The sequence below is a fragment of the Plutella xylostella genome, chromosome 29 (genome assembly GCF_932276165.1).
Source record: "Plutella xylostella chromosome 29, ilPluXylo3.1, whole genome shotgun sequence".
Classification (NCBI taxonomy): Eukaryota; Metazoa; Arthropoda; class Insecta; order Lepidoptera; family Plutellidae; genus Plutella; species Plutella xylostella.
Genome location: NC_064009.1, coordinates 10163116 through 10184718, shown reverse-complemented (window position 1 = coordinate 10184718; position 21603 = coordinate 10163116). Strand labels below are relative to the sequence as shown.

The 21603-nt window shown below is 36.7% G+C and overlaps 1 protein-coding gene across 1 annotated transcript in view; it reads right to left on the bottom strand.

Moving 5' to 3' along the window:
- LOC125490973 (collagen alpha-1(XV) chain-like) overlaps nt 1–21603 on the bottom strand; it is a 43910-nt gene that overhangs the window by 2253 nt on the left and 20054 nt on the right. Inside the window, exons 3-4 of the mRNA XM_048631583.1 lie at nt 20911–21290; nt 20471–20602 (exon numbers count right to left, since the gene is read on the bottom strand). Coding sequence (XP_048487540.1) covers nt 20471–20602; nt 20911–21290 — 512 coding nt within the window. The remainder of the gene's footprint in view (nt 1–20470; nt 20603–20910; nt 21291–21603) is intronic.

Here is a 21603-nt window from a genome sequence, read left to right as displayed (position 1 = left end):
ATTCTGCACTTTTTGACATCAACGCACCCTTGCCTACCCCGTGAGTCTTTATGTTATGTCAGCTTTTTCATCAAAACAAAAGCAATTTAATTTAGAACCCCAAATAAAACAGTCTGTGGCAACTTTGTTGAAGCGTCAACATTATCTAAACATAGACAATAAAAGTTGGTCGTTCACAATCCACGGTTTCAGTGTGTGTCCATAAAATTTTAATTGAAAAACCACTCGTCGCTCGGTATGGGCGAAAACCAAAACCGAAGGTATACGACTATACGTTTTTCACCCGTAGATAATGGGATGGTCCTTAGATTAACAATGTACGGATAAGACATACTTAAACAAAGCAAAAAAACTGTCCGCATTTTATTTAGTGTCAAAGCGTTTCAAGTTCACACTAATGAAAACTATTGTACCTTGAATAAAGGAGAATGGCCATTTCTCTATGGCGTCATGACCAGCTAGAGCAATATTAATAACATATTATTATACTGATGTGTAGCCCATGAATACAGTATATCCTGGTGTAAATTTTATTATTATGAGGCATGGGAGAACGAAGATATAGGTGCTAAAAGATTAAGTTTTTGTACTGATTAGATGTTTCCCTCAGACTAAGTTTTTTTAAACGTGGTTTATATTTTTGTTAAATATTTTTTCCTTACTTAGAACAACTTTATCATTGAGTAAAAATAGGTTTGGTTAGTGGCTGCAAAGCGGGTCAGATTTGGCAATTCTCATTTACAAATTTTATAATTTAACTAATTAAGAGCTCATTGGTTGAAGTGGCGTGTTATTTGTCGAGACGTGTCTTTTGCACTGACAATCCATCTTGTTGGTATATTGTCAATCTAAGGGACGGTCGCTTAATGGTGGGTTGGCGAAAGGTATTTAATTTAATTCGTCCATAGTGTACCGGATTCCAGTAGCAGCGCGTGGAACAGAATCGTTTATCGTGTGAACATTCGTATTAATTTGACGTACATTCGATTACCACAATGCGATACAGGATGTTCCTACTCACAGACAATGCTATTCACGTTAAGCATTAACTTAGCTTTTGTACCTATTCTATACAAAATGTGTATAGGTTATATATACATTAATTTGTATGTGTAGTACATATTCAATCGCGAGCAAAGAAAAAAAAACACTCACAAAACACACCATTTTTTCAAACATTTTATTTTCAATTTTTTGTTGATAATATTCTGAAGCGCTGTTTAATACACTTTAGTGCCAATTTCTCCATAGTCGGTTATAGCATAACCAGGTATTAGTGGTTGACTTTTGACACATCTGTCAAGAATTTTATATAGAGATGACGATAATAATAAAATATAATTGATAAACCAATCCCGGTCGGTTATATAGATAACCGACTATGGAGAAATTGGCACTTAATATTGCAGACGAAGTCACTGTGGAACTTTTTCATAGCTTGTTAGTGTATTTGCCTCATTCGGGAGTAGAACCCAGGACCTAAGCACTGCACAACACCGTACCCGATGGTCCTGACTATGAATACGGGCATACAAACACTTAGCAGGGCGACACTATGAGCACGTCGTGACTATACATAAATCCCGTTCAAAATGTAAGCGACATGACAAAATGTAATGTAATATTTTCTTAAGATTTTTCAGGTGTTGGCTAGATTTTAACAAGGTTTTATTTTGGCGTCTTTCAACCCCGGGCCACGGACAGCCGGGGACACGGAGAGAAAAATTGTTTCAATTGTTTTCTTCGATTAGAGGGTGTGTGTACATGTTTTCCGAGATATTGCTAATCATTTCCATAGTCAAACTAAAAATATTGGTTTCGTGGGAATAGTATAGTACCTTATGTATCTTAAATGCAATGTTTAAGAAATAAATAAAATAGGTAGTAGGTAATAGATAGACATGTGTGAATGAATATAACAGTTAGATGCTTTAAGAATTACAGTCGCAATTAAATTCAATATTTACCAACATAATATTATAACTTCCAGACTACAACTGACTTACCCCACTTGCGTAGACCTGGGTTAGCGAATTAACTCGGAGATATTTGATATAAGGAGGGTTAGATTGTTAATTTGTCTTGCACCGCTGAAATACCATACTATTACATTTGAATTTAACCCTAAACCTAATCACCTACAATTCACCAACCAATCACAGCTCTCATTTACGGGTAATCTCATAGAAATATAACACAAACATTCCCACAGGAACGTCGTAACTCACACACACTATCTCGCATCCGCAGAACTAAGCCAGTTTACTCAACAAGGAAGCTCCGCGCTTTCAATTTCATAACACACGCTTGTTGTCAATAGTCAATACCGCTGGATCTCTGAACGGGGCATTTCTGCTAAATTAATAACTTTTGTAACAATAATTGTAGCTTTGTTAAATAGTCACATGTAGTGGATAGGCGTGGTGGGGTGGCAAGGTGTCCTTTTAGTCGAGAGGCGGTGGTTTCAAATCATGTTATGGTTTATGGAATTGTTTTCAGTTCAGAAAGTGCAAATAAACCCTCATGAGGAAACCTGTACTAATATACGTATCTAGATCGCAGAGGCCCAGCGTGGTGGGGGATGGTGTCAGCTTAGAAAAAATGTTAAGACTTTGGGGATGTGTATGTGAAGGTACTAGGTAAAGCTTTACCTAAACCATTCACCAATTTTCAAAACCACACTAAAATTTTATTAGGTAGGTACCTAAATGATTTTACCTTCTAATTTTCCCCAGCATAAAGTTTCGTACCTATAATTATCGAAATTCACAAGCAGCTTAATTATATGCCACACAACTATTGAATTAATTAATATGCACGTTCGAATTGTTCACAGTTACCAGAATAAAGGCTGAGTTTCATTATACAGTAGCGTTCACACAAAGAGTTTACTGACAATGTCGCATTTCACATACAGTCTACAACGAAGTATGTAGGTACATATGACAATGACACTTGAGGAAGTATCATCAAAGCGATTTTATACAACTTTGTATATTTTCAAGTTCAAGTCAGAAAATTTCTAGGCGAGTCAAGAAAATTCACTCTTGAAAACGCAGCAGTATCGTGTGGCGATTTTGAAAATGAAAAAAATGTTGGAGGGTAAAAATTATAGGGTAACAGATCGGAATCACCCGTTCCCTGATGCCTATAGGTATCGGATTTACTGTTGTAACTACTTGCAACGTTGTGAAATTTTAAGTGTAAGTAAGTAATTGCAATTTTGAAATTTTATCCCTGACCTCACCTCCCAACGCCTCCCATACATTAGCGCGATCCAAATCAAAATCGGAATTAAATTGTGACAGCTACAAATGTTTACGAATGATTACGCCCGAATGTACAAGTTGCGCGTCGCTCAGGCTTCCGGGCTAAATACATTAGCTGCAAACTAGTTGCTGAAGAGTTGCCCCGCAGTTTGATTCTGAACGGCTCCGTACCTCTAAGCCGTGGACTGCTAGCGCTTTGCTTAGAATGGATAAGGCTTTTTAGCGATAACCAAAAAAGCGACAAAAACTGAATGACACATAAAACAAAAAATGCGAATCTGTATTTTGGTGGGTAAATATAATAATTCTATAGCCCGCTAGACCTACGTTCTTAGAGAGCTATATCAAATATTGGTATGTCTCGCAATGCCATGTGTAGAGTATGTAATATAGCGCTATATCTAATAAAAGACAAGCCCTTGTCCAGATTGTTTATCAGAGACAAGCCAAGACTAAGAAGTGGACGATACTGCCTAAGCATACATGCCTGCCAAAGCATGGCGCATCCACCGCATCCCTATTCTGACATCAGACCTCGCTTCAGTAGCAGATCGGAGGCAGCTGCGAAGTTATGACGTAGCGGATATTACCGACGCCGCAGCCATTCGTCTTAGAATACGACTTTTAACTTCCATAGGCATTGCAGAGATCGTCTTTGGTGTTGAATTATGGCTCTTGTTACTCATAATTGAATTGTGGTTGTTGCGTATCTATTTTCGGGGATGTTATGCAGGAAGAGAAGGACGGAATTTGCGTGCGAAAATGTTTTATGTAGCAATAAGATGAAACAATACATATTTGGACATCAACGCACTTGTATATCTACGCATATAATTATTGGTTATTTTAGGAGTTGGAAAGTGTACCGCTCCCACTATTCAGTACCCTATTAAAGGGTAAAAAATAGTATAAAAACCTTACGGATAACTACGTAACTACCAAGTCCTTCGTGTAGCAAAAGAAAGATATTGAAATATATGTAGCAATTATTTTTATTTATGAAGACAATTTATTTTACCTATGTAATTAACGCATTATTTAACCATAAGACATAAGAAACTTTAAAAAGTAATAAGTATTATCAATAATTATTGTACTTGGATGTCATTGAAATGATTTTCACCGACAGAAAACCATTTAAATATCCCAAACCGGCCCTTTTATCCAACCAGAAAAAAGTTATTCAAGAGCGCAAACTGTTAGCGGAAATCGCAAAGGCCACTATATATTTCCAGCTTTAAACTATAAAAATGTCAGTGTTCGGAGTTATTTGTTGGAAGTTCACCATCAGTCTATAAATTGTTGCCGCATGCAAAACTCCTTGACTGCGTTTAGACTTCCCGCCGCTCGCTCTGTCTTGTTTATTAGCCCCACTCTTCGAGGTGCAAAAAAACTGGACGAATGCGAATGGGAGTTGCACAAAAAGTCTTCCGAGCCATATTATACAGGCTGTTGCAAAAGTGGTAAGTAGGTATATAGCAAGCCGACAATGGTTGACGCGAAATTTTCAAAAGTCGTACAATAAAAGTTGATCAGAATGACCACCAGAGTCACGAAATATGTAAATGTTCAGCTTTTCAGCCACACTCTCCTTGGTGGATGTGTCTACAGAATAGCGTCGCTGAATGCAAACGCAATATAAATTCCTTCTTCGGATTTAGACGCTCGTAACAATGCGAATGTGGCTTCATCATAACACGGAGGAATGGTGGAAAAAATATATATTGCAAAAATACGTGTTATCATGAAGGTTGGCACACAATAAAACAAATTGAGCTTTATTGCGAAGACTCCCATTTCGCTTCAAGCACCCCAGTTCTTTGAAGACACTCCTTACACACCTACAAACGTGAGGTATCCCTTTAAATGAATACAAAGCGAGAATACACGGATTCCATTCTAATTTTACCTTTTTATTGCACGGCAGTTTAAAAGGAAAAGTTATACAGGGGGGTATAATTCACGCGTGCAGTTGTAAAGTTTACAAAAAGTAGGACCGTATATTTTGAAGATACATCACCCGCTCTGACGTTTGAATGCCCTCCTCTGAGACTTGCCACTTCTAGAGCATTCGCCCCCCTCTCTGAGCTTTTGAGGGGTTAATTATTATTTATAAAATATAGGTATCTTTTTCTTTCAGACAGTTGAATAGTTTTGCATTATCGTTCACGAAGGTTTTTCAACATACACTCGAGCTTTTAATACTAACATAGTTGTATTCAACGATGCAGTGTTCAGTTTCCATGGAATGAACAAAATAAGAAGAAACATTATTAGAGATTCGCATTTACAAACATTAAAGTAAAATGTACCAAAAAACAATCGCCTTACACAAAATAATTACACCACTTATCAAAGACCCACTTCCACTATTTAACAACGGACAACTCCCAACACCGCATTCGCAGCACTAGCTAAACAGTTGGCACCAAAAAGTATCAGTAGCAATGCAGTAGCAAGTAAAGTGCGGACACACAGAGCCAGGCGTCCATTCATCTTCCCGCACAGTGGTGCAAACGCGACGCAACTTGGACTTCTAATAGGGGTGGTGTGGTGATGTTAGCGCCGTTTTTTGATTCCGTAAAAAATGTTATTAAAAAAATATGAAATAGTTACCGTAAATTTATTAAATCAGTATAGCTTATGGCGTAGTTGATATAATATTTTATAAAATTTAGTAATCAATTTTAAAAAAAAGTAACTAGTGGAAGTTATTCACTTCTGTTTTAATGTGTCTGTGAGTGTGTGTGACTCACAGACACATTATAACAGAAGTAAATTACTTGTCCTTTTCTGTTAACAAATGGATGGTTTCTAAAATATTTAAATCTGATTATTATACCTACTGAAAAAACTAACCCTTTCATAATTAAAAATGACACCAGAATTTGTACCTATATAATTTCAGTCTTTGATTTTTTTTTGGAATTCCTTTTCGGAAACAGCCTGTATGTAAGTACATGTTTTGTACAAGTATAAATAGGGTGCACACCAGCAACTAAGTGCGGCGGGAGCGCGGAGTGATCCATTCATCTTGCGAGCCGCACAGTGTGTCAAAAGTTGGACCATAAGTTACAGCGCACATACGATGTACATTGTATAAAATTATATTTCTCTAATAACACTAATATTTTGCGCCACTGTGCTGCTGTAGGTGATGTACGTTGGGGTATGAAGTTGTTGGTTTTTTATTGATGAAGCTTAGTAATGACCAAAATGTATGTACGAGTATCTTTTAAATTTACAATACCTATGACTCATTATCATGATCATTCTACATATTAAGTTATACTATGTTACTATATAAAAATAGTTCTACGGATGTTTAAATCGAAACTTGACAAATTTATAAAGCGTTTGACAGAGTTTAGCATTAATTAGTAAGACCCATACTTACTGTATTACTACAAAAAACTTTGGATCGTATTTAACGGGTGTTTAGAATAGTAGGTTTTGACAGATTTCTAAAGTATTTCACAGTACAAAAGATGTATTGAACCCTGTCTAAGTTTTCATTTCACCCAACTTATTAAATGTTTGCGAAAAAATACTATGGGCCTTCCATAGTATTTTTTCGCATACATTTCCGAATAAAGCTCAGCTAAGTTTCAGAAAGAATTACAATAACAAGTCTCAATCTGAGTTTAATAAGTTGGGTTGAACTCCGCTCGCCGATCTTCGGGAAGTAAATCTACGGAATTGCAAACTTTTTATGAGACGGCGGCTATTTCGTAATTTACTGCGGGCATTTCTGTGTGACTGGCGCGTTTTTTATTATTATTCTGCCCGGAAAATTATTAGCTTTTCCGTAATTTTGTGTGATTGATAGCTGTTGTGCTTTATTTATATACAGATTTAGATTGACTTACAATGACCCTTTTTTATTTATTTATTTATTAAAACTGGAATAGCAACAAACCAACGACCTACTAAAATTCAACGAAGAACAATATAAAACTATTGTTTTTGCTGTAAAAGCCTATTTATATGCACATAGAAATTAGAAATAGATTGAATCGATTCAAATAGGTTCCTATGTAGTAAGTACCCATTAAAAAAAAACCAAAGAAGAACATGTAACGAAACCGTGGCCTAAGTAGGTCACTCTAGCGCAGTGTAGAACTTTATCAAAGTTTTATTCCCTGCATGTTCAGGCCATTACCGGGTAGAGTCCCTGAGCGATTAGTTGGACAAAGTTGTTTCTGTTTCACTTTACCGCTTCCCACTTTTTGAATGGTTACTGCAATAAGCAGGTTTAATTTTAATTCTGGCAACTTGTTCGTCTAATCTGCCGGCGACCAATGGTTATTCCGAATAGCACGGCAAATTTTGCACTATAATAATGTATAGAAGCTGCTATAAGTTTGGCCGGGTATTTCTGTTTGCCTGTTACTTTCAAAATTGAACTAAAACGTTAATTTAATGAATTCTTTGCGTTTTATATTATTAGAATTTCTTTGACTCGGCTATTGTTTATTAACTGCCGTTTCAATAAATATGTATTTTGATGAATGTCAGTTATAATCTGTTCATTATCTTTGAGTACCTACTGAAAACCATTTTTTATTCTCAAACCAACTTAATAATTTAAACGTCCTTCTTGTAATGAAAAACGATAAATTAATTTTGTAGGGAGCTTAAAGGTTTTCAAAACGATTCCACGATGGAGTTTCCTCTAAATGAATTTTCTATCGCTTAAATGAATAACCATTCAGAATTTATTGTCTTGTGAACCTTTGTTTCCGGGCGAAAATTCAAATTTTTCGCGCATCGTTTTTTTAAAAGGTAAATTGATTTATTGTTTTTCCTTCTCCTTTTGAAGAGAGCTCCATTTTGAGTTATTGAATAGCTGCTATTAAGCAACTTTATTAAAAATGTGAGAAATCTAAAGTCATTACTGAAAAAGAAAATATTAGGTCCTTACATATGAAATTGGCGTTTTCTATAGGAGGAACATAAAGTCGTTTTTTTTTTTAAATGAAATATATTAAATTAATCAAAGTATGTACCATTGCTATGTATGCACTTTTGCCATCTCATAGGTAGTTCATTGATCCCCTTACTAAAAAAACCATTCGGGCGGGAATCAATAAAATCTTTGAAGGCGGTTTGGACTGCCCCATCGGAGTTGAATTTTTTTCCTTGCAAGTAGTTATCCAAATTGCGAAAAAAATGGTAATCTGTTGGAGCAAGGTCCGGAGAGTACGGTGGATGTCTAAGACAATCTAATTGAAGCTCCTCTAATTTGGTAGCCGTCTGTTATGCAGTATGTGGTCTAGCGTTGTCCTGAAGCAGCAGTGGCCTAGAGCGATTGACCAGCAGCCTCGGTTGTTTAGCAGCTAGCTTTTCCGGGTACACTACATAATTCCGAATTACTTTTTTACGAATATGAAAATAACGATTTTTAAAATTTCGAATTTCATTGTTCCGAATAATTCACAATCCCGAATTTTAAGTTTCCGAATAACGAAAATCACGAATAGTTTATAAACGAAATTTCAAACAACACATTTATTAAAATGACGAAAGTCAATTTTCCGAATATTATTATTTCGATATTTCAAAAGTACGATTTTTTATTATATCGAAAAAAAAAAAAAAAAACACGCACTCACGCCTTGTACTAATGTTCTCCCTTGCGGGGTAGGCAGAGGTGCATTGCTGCACCCACTTTTCGCCAGAGTGTTATGTTAGTCCCAATGTACCTAATATTATATCGAATTGTTAAAATTCCCCGAATCCCGAAGTTTTAATATTCCGAAAATACAAATTCCCGAATGTTTCTTAGTTAACAAGAAATGGTTATATGAATAATGCAGCATAATGCGTATAAAGACAATATTTTTAAGCTATATTATGTGAAACGCTCCGCTCCGCTTCGCTACGCTCCGCTTTGTTTTTCGATATCTATGTGCACATAACACGCTCCTCCTCGCTTTGCTCGTCGTCGCACCTATCTTTAGGTTTAGGTCCTAAGGTTTTTAAGTTTAAACACCATAAAAATCTTAGCAATTGTTTTGCTCTAAATTTGAAACGCTCCGCTCCGCTTCGCTGCGCTCCGCTTTGTTTTTCGATATCTATGTGCACCTAACACGCTCCTCCTCGCTTTGCTCGTCGTCGCACCTATCTTTAGGTTTAGGTCTAAGGTTTTTAAGTTTAAACACCATAAAGGTTTTTAAGTTTAGTGACTCTGGCCATGGTATTAGCGAACTTTTTGCCTCGTTCTTCCACTCAACTTTCCTGAGTTGTAATACTAGTAACGATTGCCCAATCGCGGACAACGCAGACAAGCCTACTATCGGTGACATCTCATGCATCGACATTTCTTCCCATGCAGTTGAACAACTTCTACGCTCTCTGGACCTATGCAAATCTGCAGGTCCTGATGAATTGCCCGCTATCTTACTTGTATCTTGTGCTTCTGAATTATCTTTGCCTGTCACATTACTCTTTCGCAAAATTTTAACAGAGGGTGTAATGCCACTTATTTGGAAACGTGCATTTATCTCTCCTATTCACAAAAAGGACAGTAAAAATAAGGTTGAAAATTACAGGCCTATCTCCAAACTCTGTCTCTTAGCTAAAGTCCTTGAGCGTCTCATCCACGATCAGCTATACCCTAGCCTTAAATACTCATTTAGCCCATCCCAGCACGGCTTCCTGAAAGGCCGCTCCACAGTGTCCAACCTTTGTCTGTTCAACGACTACCTTACGGAGAAGATGGATACTCGTAACCAGGTTGATGTTATATATACGGACTATAGCAAGGCCTTCGACCGCATTGACCACTCACTGCTTATATGCAAACTACAGGACATAGGTGTTCGGGGCTGCTTGTTATCGTTCTTCAGGTCATACGTCACTGCGAGGTCTCAGGCCGTTGTACTCAATGGATTCACATCTTCTTGGATGAGCATCCCATCTGGAGTACCCCAGGGATCCCTTTTAGGGCCACTCCTGTTCATTATTTTCATTAACGATATTGGTACGTGTTTTCACCATTCCAATCACCTACTATTTGCTGATGATATGAAGGTTTTTGGAGTTGTGAATAACGCGGACGACGAGATGCTTCTCCAAGAGGATCTACGTAGGTTTGACGCTTACTGTGTTATGAATAAGCTCGATATTAATGTTGAAAAATGCTTCCTATTAACATATACACGGAGAGTTAATGTGTTCCCAAGTTCTTACACACTACAGGATAAGATAATATCTAAACTTACTGCTACTAAGGATTTGGGTGTAATTCATGACCAAAAATTAATATTTAATCTCCACATAGATAGCATTCTCAATAAAGCTTCACGATCCCTTGGCTTCTTAATGCGATCTTCTAAGCCCTTTAGAAACATGAAAACTATTAAAATACTGTATTGTGCCTACGTCCGAAGCCACCTTGAATATGCGTCACAAATTTGGAATCCGCAGTACGATTTATACATTGGGAGGCTTGAACGTATCCAAAAAAAATTTGTAAGATACTTAGGTTTCAAATTCAAACTCCCAAGTATGGACTACAACAAACGATGTGTCAAATTGCATCTTCTACCTCTCAAATTACGTAGAGACATAAATGATGTAATTTTTCTGGTGAAAACCTTTCGTGGCCAAGTCGACTGCCCAGACTTACTTAACAAACTCGGCTTGCGGATTCCAACCAGGAGGACCCGCTCTCGGCCCCTCCTTTCCATCCCTCGCTCAAATAGCAATTATAGACATAACACTTTTGTGATTAGAGCTGCTGAAACATACAACCGTCTATGTAGCAATACCGGTGTTGATCTATTTTATAGTAGTTATAACTCAATTAAGGACCACATTATTAATAAATTTGTTAGCTCACTGTGATGCTAATCGTAAATTTTAAGTAAAGTATAAGGTTTCTATATGTGAAAACCTTTAACTGGCATGTTTGTTACTATTAATTTAACTATTCCTAGTTCTATAATTCCATGCTGTTGGTTTTCCATGCTTCATTAATAAATAAATAAATAAATAAATAAATAAATAAAAATCCTAGCAATTGTTTTGCTCTATATTTGAAACGCTCCGCTCCGCTTCGCTGCGCTCCGCTTTGTTTTTCGATATCTATGTGCACCTAACACACTCCTCGTCGCTTTGCTTGTCGTCGCACCTATCTTTTGGTTTTGGTTCTAAAGTTTTAAAGACGTTTATGTTTTTTTGTCAAAATCACGAATTATCATATTCCCGATCGGGATTTGACTTTTTCGTGATTATAATAAATCGGTATTATATTTTTCGTATATTAAAGTAATCGTATTTTTTTACATTCGTATATTTAACAATCGTAATAACAATATTCGTGATTATAATATTCGAAATTATAATTTTCGTGATTATTATAATTCAGTATTTTAAAAAATCGGTATTGCAATATTTCGTAAATTACATATTCGGGGTTATCAAATTCGGAAAAAAGTTTTTCGGAATATTTGGGTGTTCCCAGCTTTTCCATCATGGTTTGCAGTTGCTGACAATAGATATCTGCCGTAATCGTCTGGCCAGATTTAAGAAAGCTGTAGTGAACGACACCGGCACTAGTCCACCAAATACTTACAAGCAACTTTTTTTTAGTCAATTTTCGCTTAGGGCAGGATTTGGCTGGTTCGCCAGGGTTCAGCCATTGCGATGAGCGCTTCCGATTATCGTAGAGGATCCACTTTTCATCACAGGTAATGATTCGATTTAAAATTCCTTCATTATTGTGCCGGTTGAGTAACGTAACGCAGCAGTCGACGCGCGTTTGTCGGTTTGCTTCACTCAATTCATGAGGTACCAACCTTTCAAGCTTTTTCACCTTCCCAATTTGCTTCAAGTGGATTAGAATAGTTTTATCACTAACACCGGTGCCTGCAGCTAACTCGGACGTGGTTTGCGATCCGCTTCCACAATAGCCTTCAATTCTTCATTATCAACTTTGGTCTCCGGCCGTCCACGAGGCTTGTTCTGCAGGTCGAAATTTCCAGAACGAAAACGTTGGAACCAAAAACGCACTGTGTTTTCTTTTGCGACACCGTCACCATACACATCATTAATCCTTCGAGCCGTTTCTGCAGCACTGGTGCCACGGTGGAACTCATACTCGTAAATAACGCGATATCTCAAGTTTTCCATTTTGTAAACAGAGTGACACAAAGAAAAAAACAAAAGAAGAAAAAACTAATGAATTAGGGGGTTTGAAACACAAATGCATGAGTATAGTGCCACAAACTTATCTGTTCCGGTGAGAGCGAACTAAATTGGTCCATACCTCATTACTTACTGTACTAATGAATTTCATATTGACATAGATTATATGGACCAATTTAGTTCGCTCTCACCGGAACAGATAAGTTTGTGGCACTATAAATAGCTGTATGAATTTGAATTTGGAATTCCTAACCATAAAGGTAATATTTGAGATCAAAGTGGCCAGTACGACAAAACGCCAATTTCATATGTAAGGACCTAATATTATAAATTAAGGGCCAAAGTAAATTTAAAAGTATGTACGAGTACCTACAATATTCAATTTCATGTTTAAGACAAAACATGACTTATTCAATTTAAACAATGATGATTCCTATAGTAAAATTGCTCGAAATCATGGAGCTGGTATTATTAGTTAAATTTACGAAGTGTTTTCAACCTTTTACTTTCAAATAAAATAAACCACATCATCTTCACCTTCTTCTTTCATTCTTTACCATCAATTCTGCTTTAAATATGCAACTACAAGTCACACACCACACCACAGTAAAGGGGTATGTTATTTAATAGTATGTTTCGCCAAAAATATATCATAACAATCGGTTCAGCCGTTCATAAATTAATAACAAGCTCACACCACTGATACGCTCTTCAAGCTCTCCTGTAAAACCTAGGGATTTAGCCAAAGCCCTTAAGTGAATAGAGATTGGGTATAATAGAGAAAATAGTGCATCCCCGAAGTGGCAAGCCGCGTGAAATACGGGCGACGTGCCAGATTATGATAAGGCTAAAGCCTAGTAAATCATTGGATTTTCAGCTCTAGCTGAGGCAAATTTAAGAAGAGTCCTTACTGTCTGCGGACGAAGCTTTGTGGAAAGACGCGGGTATTGTTGCATTTTTTATGTTGGTGATCAGTCAGCAACTGACAACATTACTGGTCCCTGGGCCATAATTTTACGGATGTCAATTGGATGTAAACACCAGGATATTTCATAATATTTGACATTTATTTTGATGGATAGTTAGGTCATCTTTGATATCTATACAATGTTGCAGACTTCGAGCCCAGATCGCTCTCACCACGTTGATAAATCATAAGATTTATCTCTAGTTTAGCTCTAGGGTTTGTCACCGACCGTATGTAGTAACCTATCTAACAAAGTACTTACCTACGTCATTTAATATTTCTCACTATTACTTATATTATTCTGCCATTTTATTGTCTAACGCTATTCAAGCAACAAAAGCAACAGTAATAAAATATGAATCAGGAAGCTAAACAATTTTCAATATGTAGAATTAGCAGCCGCACATTTGGGCATGGCATAAGCTAGAGTGCGGTGTAAATGTATAATGAAACATAGGTCCTTGCATGTGGGAAGTACCTACCTAAACGGAATTTGATTTGCCGAAAACCGCAAGCGCTGGTATTGCATTGAGGTAGTCACAGTTACCGAACGGAGAGTAGTTTGTAAATATTGACGTTCATCAGAAAATTTTATACCTAGGTATTTGTACGATGAATAAAAACATTTGACTTTGACTTTGAATAATACAGTCGCGGGCAAGAAAAAAGCTCCACTTTCAAAATGCCCTCACTAAATGAACCCAATGTTTAAAAACATTTTAATTTAATATTTGAGTACAATATTATTGTCTTTTTTTTAGTTTCTAATGCGCTGTTAAATGTAGGTACTTCTATATTGCAAATGACATCATAAAGCTAGTTTCTTTTCCGTTTTTTGAACAATTTGGTGCGATGTCACTGGAACGATTTCATTGCTCGTGCGTGTAATAAATAAGTCATAATTTGTGGTTTTTGTTTTCAGTTTTACAATTGAGACGTTATTCGCCATTTTTGAAATTAAAATCATTTCCGCTTCTTTTCGTTTTTAGCCCACCTTAAATTGCTATTTGAAATTTTAGCATAATGATGGACATCTGCCGGGAAATTCAAAGAAACTTCACCCTGTATCTGTTAACGGATATGTTTTTCCTTGAGATTAAAACATTATTATTCCGAGCTTCCAAGAGTATTCGCGCATAACCTAATGAAATAACTTCTTATCTTGTTTGTTTTCTAGCTCAACGAGTTAATTTCACTAAAATCCGTACATTAAATCAGTCGTTTAAGACTTCATTAACAGTTCGCGAGCGTGTCGTTTTCAGCGAGGCATGTGTTCCTGAAATATTGTTGACAATTGCCTTGCGGTGCAGAAAGTTCAATTTATGTATGTTGTGTGAACTCCAAATCCTAATTAGCTTTTGGGCCGACCATATAGCAAAATAGAAGTTATTGTATACAGTCTTATGTACGGACATTAAGTCATAATAGTTTGTAGTTATACCTAACGATAATTTATAAAATAGTATAAATAAAGTTCTGTGTTCCGCTATACTAATCCTAACTAATATTATAAATGTGAAAGTAACTGTATCTGTCTGTCTGTTACGCTTTCACGCCAAAACTACTGAACGGATTAGAATGAAATTTGGTATACAGATGTTCTAGACTCCAGGAAAGAACATAGGCTACTTTTTATCCCGGAATTCCCAAGGGAAAACTTTTGAAGGCAAAGTAAAGCTCGCGGGAACAGCTAGTTTCCAAATAAATTCGATCCTTCCCCTTTATCGTATCGGTGATAAACACTACTAGCGAGTTAGATCAGTCAGTCCGTAGATCCTTCAATCGGGCAGATTCCTCTCACGGATATCCAAATATCTATGAATATAATTCAGTATTATAAGTTATCTGCAACTGGCACACCATAGCTACTTTACAAAAAGACCAAAAATACCTTTTTACTCCAAATATATTATTATAAATAAATATATATATTTTGCAAGAAAAAATTAACTCAAATATATAGGTACAGTTTAAACTGTTCCATTCGTAGAGTAAGCGGTTAATCAAACTGGCTGGCACCTGGTGATAAAAGAATGCAGTACAAATAAGGTAATTCGGAAAATTTTATTCCCATAATATTTATTACAGCATATCTTTATAACTTTACATTTTGAGATGACTGTCACCTCAAATATCTAAAATTCTGTTCATATTTCAACAACCACCTGAATGAATAAATACATAAATAAATATAAGACCCCGGATTCAGGTTAAAGCCCCCATCAGCCTACTTCCAATTAATTGAACAGCCCTCATCATAATATCGAGTGGCGTGCTTCTTTCAAAATAACCGTCTCGAAACGGCCATAGAGGCGATTTTCCTACAGCAACTCCCCACTTCAAGCATCCCGTCATATTATTTTGTATCGAAGCGTTTCTATTTAAGAGTTCCGAGGGGTTACTCTCTAAATCGATGAACGAACAAACGAGAATTTACACGCAATCGGCCCGCTTATGCCTAGTTTCACCGTAGTCTGTTACATCATTGACACCTTTGTTACAATACATTTGATTGCAATGTCATCAATTATACGTCATCTCCATATTAAATTCTTGACAGTCGTGTCAAAAGTCAACAACTGATCCCTTGTTAATCTAACAGAGTATGCGCAGCGCTCCAAAGCTTCGGAAAAACAAAATTGCATCTCTAAGCACGACTCTACATCGTTGAGTCAAGGGTATTGATTGCGTGACAGTTCTAGTTCGTTCGTTCGTTCGTCAATTTAAAGAGTGACCCCCCCGTTCCTCAAAAGGAATCCAATTTTCGTTCTGTTTCTTATTTCCGCCGCCGTTGTGGGCCCGCGTGGCGCCACTATGGTCCAGGACAATGGGGACAGCCTCACTCGATACTACCACATTGTAAGACGCTTGAGTTTATTGACTTTACTGAAAAATAGAGGGACAGTTACTCGCTTGAGTAAATCTACCTAGATAATGAAATTACATAATGTATTATTTGCTATTTATCAAAAATGCTGCCAATTAATTGAAGTTAAGTAGGACATAATTATTATGTACTAGCTGTTCCCGCGAGCTTCGCTTCGCCTTAAAAAGTTTTCCCGTGGGAATTTCGGGATAAAAAGTAGCCTATGTTCTTTCCCAGGGTCTAGACCATATGTATACCAAATTTCATTCAAATCCGTTCAGTAGTTTTGGCGTGAAAGAGTAACAGACAGACAGACAGACAGACAGACAGTTACTTTCGCATTTATAATATTAGATTAGATAGGATGTTATAATAAGAAGTAACAGCGCTGCATTCCATACTCGAGTTCTGCTTAACCTGACGTTATCCTCTTATAGATAGTTCAATAAACACATAAATATACTATTCATCATCATCATCATCAGCCAATAATCATCCACTGCTGGACATAGGCCTCTCCCAAGGAGCCACAACACTCGGTCCTCGGCCTTCCTCATCCAACCACTACCCGCCACCCGCCTATGGTCGTCAGTCCAGCGGGCTATAGAATAAACTATTACACTTACGATAATTTTCTTCAATTATATTTTATACTTTTTTAGAATTTACCGCCATCACTTTTAGTTTTATTCCCAAGCGGGCACAGAAGTCAACCCTCATTAACTAGGCTCATTGGCCAAGAAACTTCTGCCCGAGATTTAGTTTTTTGTCATCAAATAGTTAGTTAACGAGATAAAACAGGGGAATACCCTCCTTAATCAAGCGGGCAACAATACTAAGTTACTTAGATACTTGTAAGCCAATAGAGATAAGGGGGATACGATGGCGTGGAAAAGGTTTTTTCTAGATGAAAATTACTTTCGATAAATCGATGCGGTTTGATTGCCAGATTTTTTCCAGGGAACTATTGTTTTATGTATTTGATTCGCCCAAAAAAGCGTTCCTTTGAACTTTTTGATTTCTGGAATCTACTTAAATAAGGTTTTTTCTACGATAAAGAAGATACTATACTTATTTATTGTAGAGGTGTATGGTGGATCGAAAAAAATGCATTATTAATAAGACTTGATTATGAAGATGTTTCAAGGGAAAATATATTCAGTTTCAGCAATACACAATACAATACACATTATAGTTACTTAATTCTACAATGTACTGATACTGACTATTTTTTTTGTGCTAATATAAAATAAAAATAAGAAGAATAAACAGAAGAGCAGAATCCAAAGAAAAAACACATCCACAAATTTTTACCGTTTCCAGAAAAGTTAGCAGTGTTTGTTGCATACTTAACACAGGAGGCCCTAAAGTTTATCCAAACAAAACTGTAGTGGTGGGCGGAACACCCTGTACACGTACGACAGGGGGCAGAAAAACTTACCACCCTGTATACCTGTCTCAACAATGCGCGCATACCTCCAACTTCGAGATTAGGCTGACGGTACACCAACGATTTCCGAAACAAATCATAGTACTATTTTTATTAATTGGATTAAATTTACAACAACTGTAGGTATAGATGGTTACAAACCCAGTTTTGTTATGCACAAATTATGTACTGCGTTATAATACATGTAGCGACAAACTAAAATCCAGCTGTGGTGTATATCGCTAGCACGCTCAGGCATATACAGGCCCCGAAGCTCTTCCAAAGTATGGACGAGCAGCATTGCTACCTCTATTAGGGCCAACTAGTGGAGCCGGCGTAATAAGAACGCAAGTCTGCAGCCACCCTAACCGACAAGGAGCAAGGAGAGTAACCAGGAGGGTTACTCTATACTGACGAAAAACGAACGAACGAAAGCTGTCGTGCAATCACCACGTTTAATACAACGAGATAGAGACGTGGCTCACGCAGCTGTCGAAAATCAGTTTTTCGTCATATAGCGTAACCCCCAGGCTGTACAGAAACTCTTTGCCGGTGGGAATCCCGGGATTTCTGTGTGAACTCGCGGCACTTCGGTGCAAGTTTCTTTGGCACAAACGTTTCTACACGACTGTACTCCGATTGCGGATACGACTCGTTACTTCAAGTGCTCCTTTTTAGAATCTAGCTGAAGTTAAATAATTGACACCTGTTGGGTCACTGTAGATTTCGATAATGAACGAATGAGTGTTGTCACGGTCGTATACATTTTATGCGCAAGATAGAGTTTTTCCTAAGCTTCGGCATTGCGAGACAGTTTTTGTTCGTTTGTGTTTCGTAACCTTTAATGAACCCCTTGTAACGTTACTACACTACACGTCATGGCTTTGAGGAAATAATTAATGTATCCTGTCTATAACCAGCACCCATGTTAACAGTTCCGGCGACCTTTTCGTATAATACGTACACAAGATACATTAGATTTTTAACTGTGTCTGATTTCCCGGAATGTGACACGTTGAGTAACAACTTCTAGACTTCTTTGGTTGATAAAACCATAATTAGCATAAATGCTAGCAAACAGTTCAATTTTTTTAAGTTAATTTAGGTATGCAATGTTCATTTGAATTGGTTTTTAAATTAAACTTTATACAGTTTAATAATACAGACCATAAATTTTGATTGTTCATAAATTTTCCGTGTTTTATTTACCTTTATTCATAGTCTCCACTTTTATTAAGCCTACTCATTTCAATTTGGAATAACCTCAATCTAATTTGTATAACGAATAGCAGGGCTTAATAAGCACAGTGTGAATTGAGTACAAAGAAGATAAAATTATACATTTATTTGATTTATTTCATAACTCAGAACAAGTATAAATAAAAATACTGAAACATGAGGACGACAGAGTGGGAACATTCTATTACGAATTGCGATTTTATTAGGTTAGGTACTTATAAAAAAACTCATCAGTACCTAGCTAGGTACAAGTGGAAACTTTTCTATTAAAACATTTGATTTTCGTTAAGGTAAAGTTCCGTGTGTCGAACTGTTAAATTGCACCACCCGCACGCTTATTCCAATACCGTCACGATACAAAGATTTTGTAACTCATTAATTTTCATGAAAAAATACTATAATACATACTTATGGATGCGACTTGTATGACATAACTTAAGATAAATTAACAAGTATGTATCCTATTTCGGTATTCAACATAGTGATATAATAATTATGTAAGTACTTCGGGTATGTGTCGTAAAACGTATACCACAGCTGGTTCGCAGTTGCGCTGAAACCACGAAAATGGCTTACAAAATTATCCACGTCGCATTTAGAAATTTAATACAAGCTCTGCCGGCTGCGGGTTAAATTTAATTTTCACATATTTAGTATAATTTCCTACTTGTACGTACGCTTGCTAATTTAAAGGTTTGAGAGTAACTTTACTTCTTGTTTGGTTGCGATGTGTTCAAGGAGTTACATTGTTGTGTTTTAACGGAGTAATGTTTTGTGTACTTGTTTGATACTCGCGATAAACATTAAACATGTTGTTTTTACTGTATATTATTATTATTACTTGTTTCTTTGTTGTTGAAATAACTGCAGATTGTTATTACTGCTGTTGTGGGATATAATTATTATTTTCTCCGTTTAGGCGCTCAGCAATGTTAAAGTTACATCGACATGATTTTTGGTTACGCTATTAGTTCAACTTACATTTTGTGCTCAAGGGAATATACATACCTTCGTTCAATGACAATCCTAACTAATATTATAAATGCGAAAGTAACTGTGTCTGTCTGTCTGTCTGTCTGTCTGCCTGTCTGTTACTCTTTCACGCCAAAACTACTGAACGGATTTGAATGAAATTTGGTATACATACGGTCTAGACCGTGGGAAAGAACATAGGCTACTTTTTATCCCGGAATTCCCACGGGAAAACTTTTTAAGGCGAAGCGAAGCGCGCGGGAACAGCTAGTAAAATATAAATAAACAAACTTTCGCAATAATTTATATCATGCATATTGAAGGTTCCATGATGCGTAACGTACAAAATACACTCACGGGCAATGAAAAAGTTCCACCTGAAATTGACGTTCAATAATGTCACTGGAACTTTTTCATTGCTTGCAGGTGTATGTTAGAATTTGCACAGAATAGAGAAGATTGGCGCACTTTGATGTCGGAGACCAAGATCCACTTCGGGTCGCTGAGCCAGCGGAGTAAGTGAATAAGTTAGTAAGTAGGTGTATGTTATAATATATTTCATCGTTTACATATACCTTAAAATGATGTGGATTAGCCGCACCAGCATATCCCAGGAACAGCTGTGACCCATCCGTGACATCCACATCCTGGATGTCCGAGTCAAACTTGTACTCTTCAGGCTCCATACAGTTCAGCCTCAACGACACCTAAAGATAAATTAAGATTAAGAAACATTTATGCTTAGTTTCGCCATAGATTGTTATATCATTAACACCCCTGTTACATTGTAAATTGTAATGTCATCAATTATACGTCATCTCCATTTTAAGTTCTTGACAGACGTGTCAAAAGTCGACAACTAATCCCTTGTTATGACCTAGCAGAGAAAGTATGGTGAAACTGGGGCTTAGCAATGATTTCAGTAATATATATGTCAATGGGGCTTAGGCATTTGGCACAAAAAAATACAAAACAACAATAATAAATTAGAAAATAAAACAATACATATAGGTACCTTGTTCCTTTCCACATAGATCAAAACGTGTGCCCATTCATTCTTCAAATTATCCTCTGGAAACGAAACCTGCTGAGGGAGACTATCAGAGTATATGTTGATGCTGGTCAAATCTGGTCCAGATTCTGTGAGCCACATTTCCAGTTTTGACTCGTCTTTTGGCCCTCGGATCGAGAATAGACAAGACAGAATCGAGTCTTCTAGTTTGAACTTTGCGTTTAAGGCGAATGGTATACTGATGCTGGGTTTTGAAGTCAGGTTTTTTAGTGGTGTGTGTATTTTGTTATTTTCGTCGAATACCCAGGCTGGGTAGCCGTCGTCGCCTTCTATGGTTTGTAGCAGATCGCCTTCTGTAGCTGGTTCTAGAAGGTTCAGAGGATCTGGAACAGAATTTTTTGTTTCGGTTAGCCAATTTAAAATGTGCAACTGGAAAATCTGTAATAAAAACTGTTGGTATTTCAAAATTCTTAGAAGTAAAAATTGTTCAAAATTTCTCCCCGAGTACCTACCACTTATAAAGTAGCATTTTTTCAACATCCTGTATAATGTTGGAAAGGTAAAAACATAAACAAATACTGAACGAGTAACTCTTTATTTTTCGTTCAACTTAACAACTTAATTTATTTTGTCAATAAAAATAGCGAATCTTTTTTTAACCTGTGATTAAATCTGAATAGCGTTTTAACGGCTCCA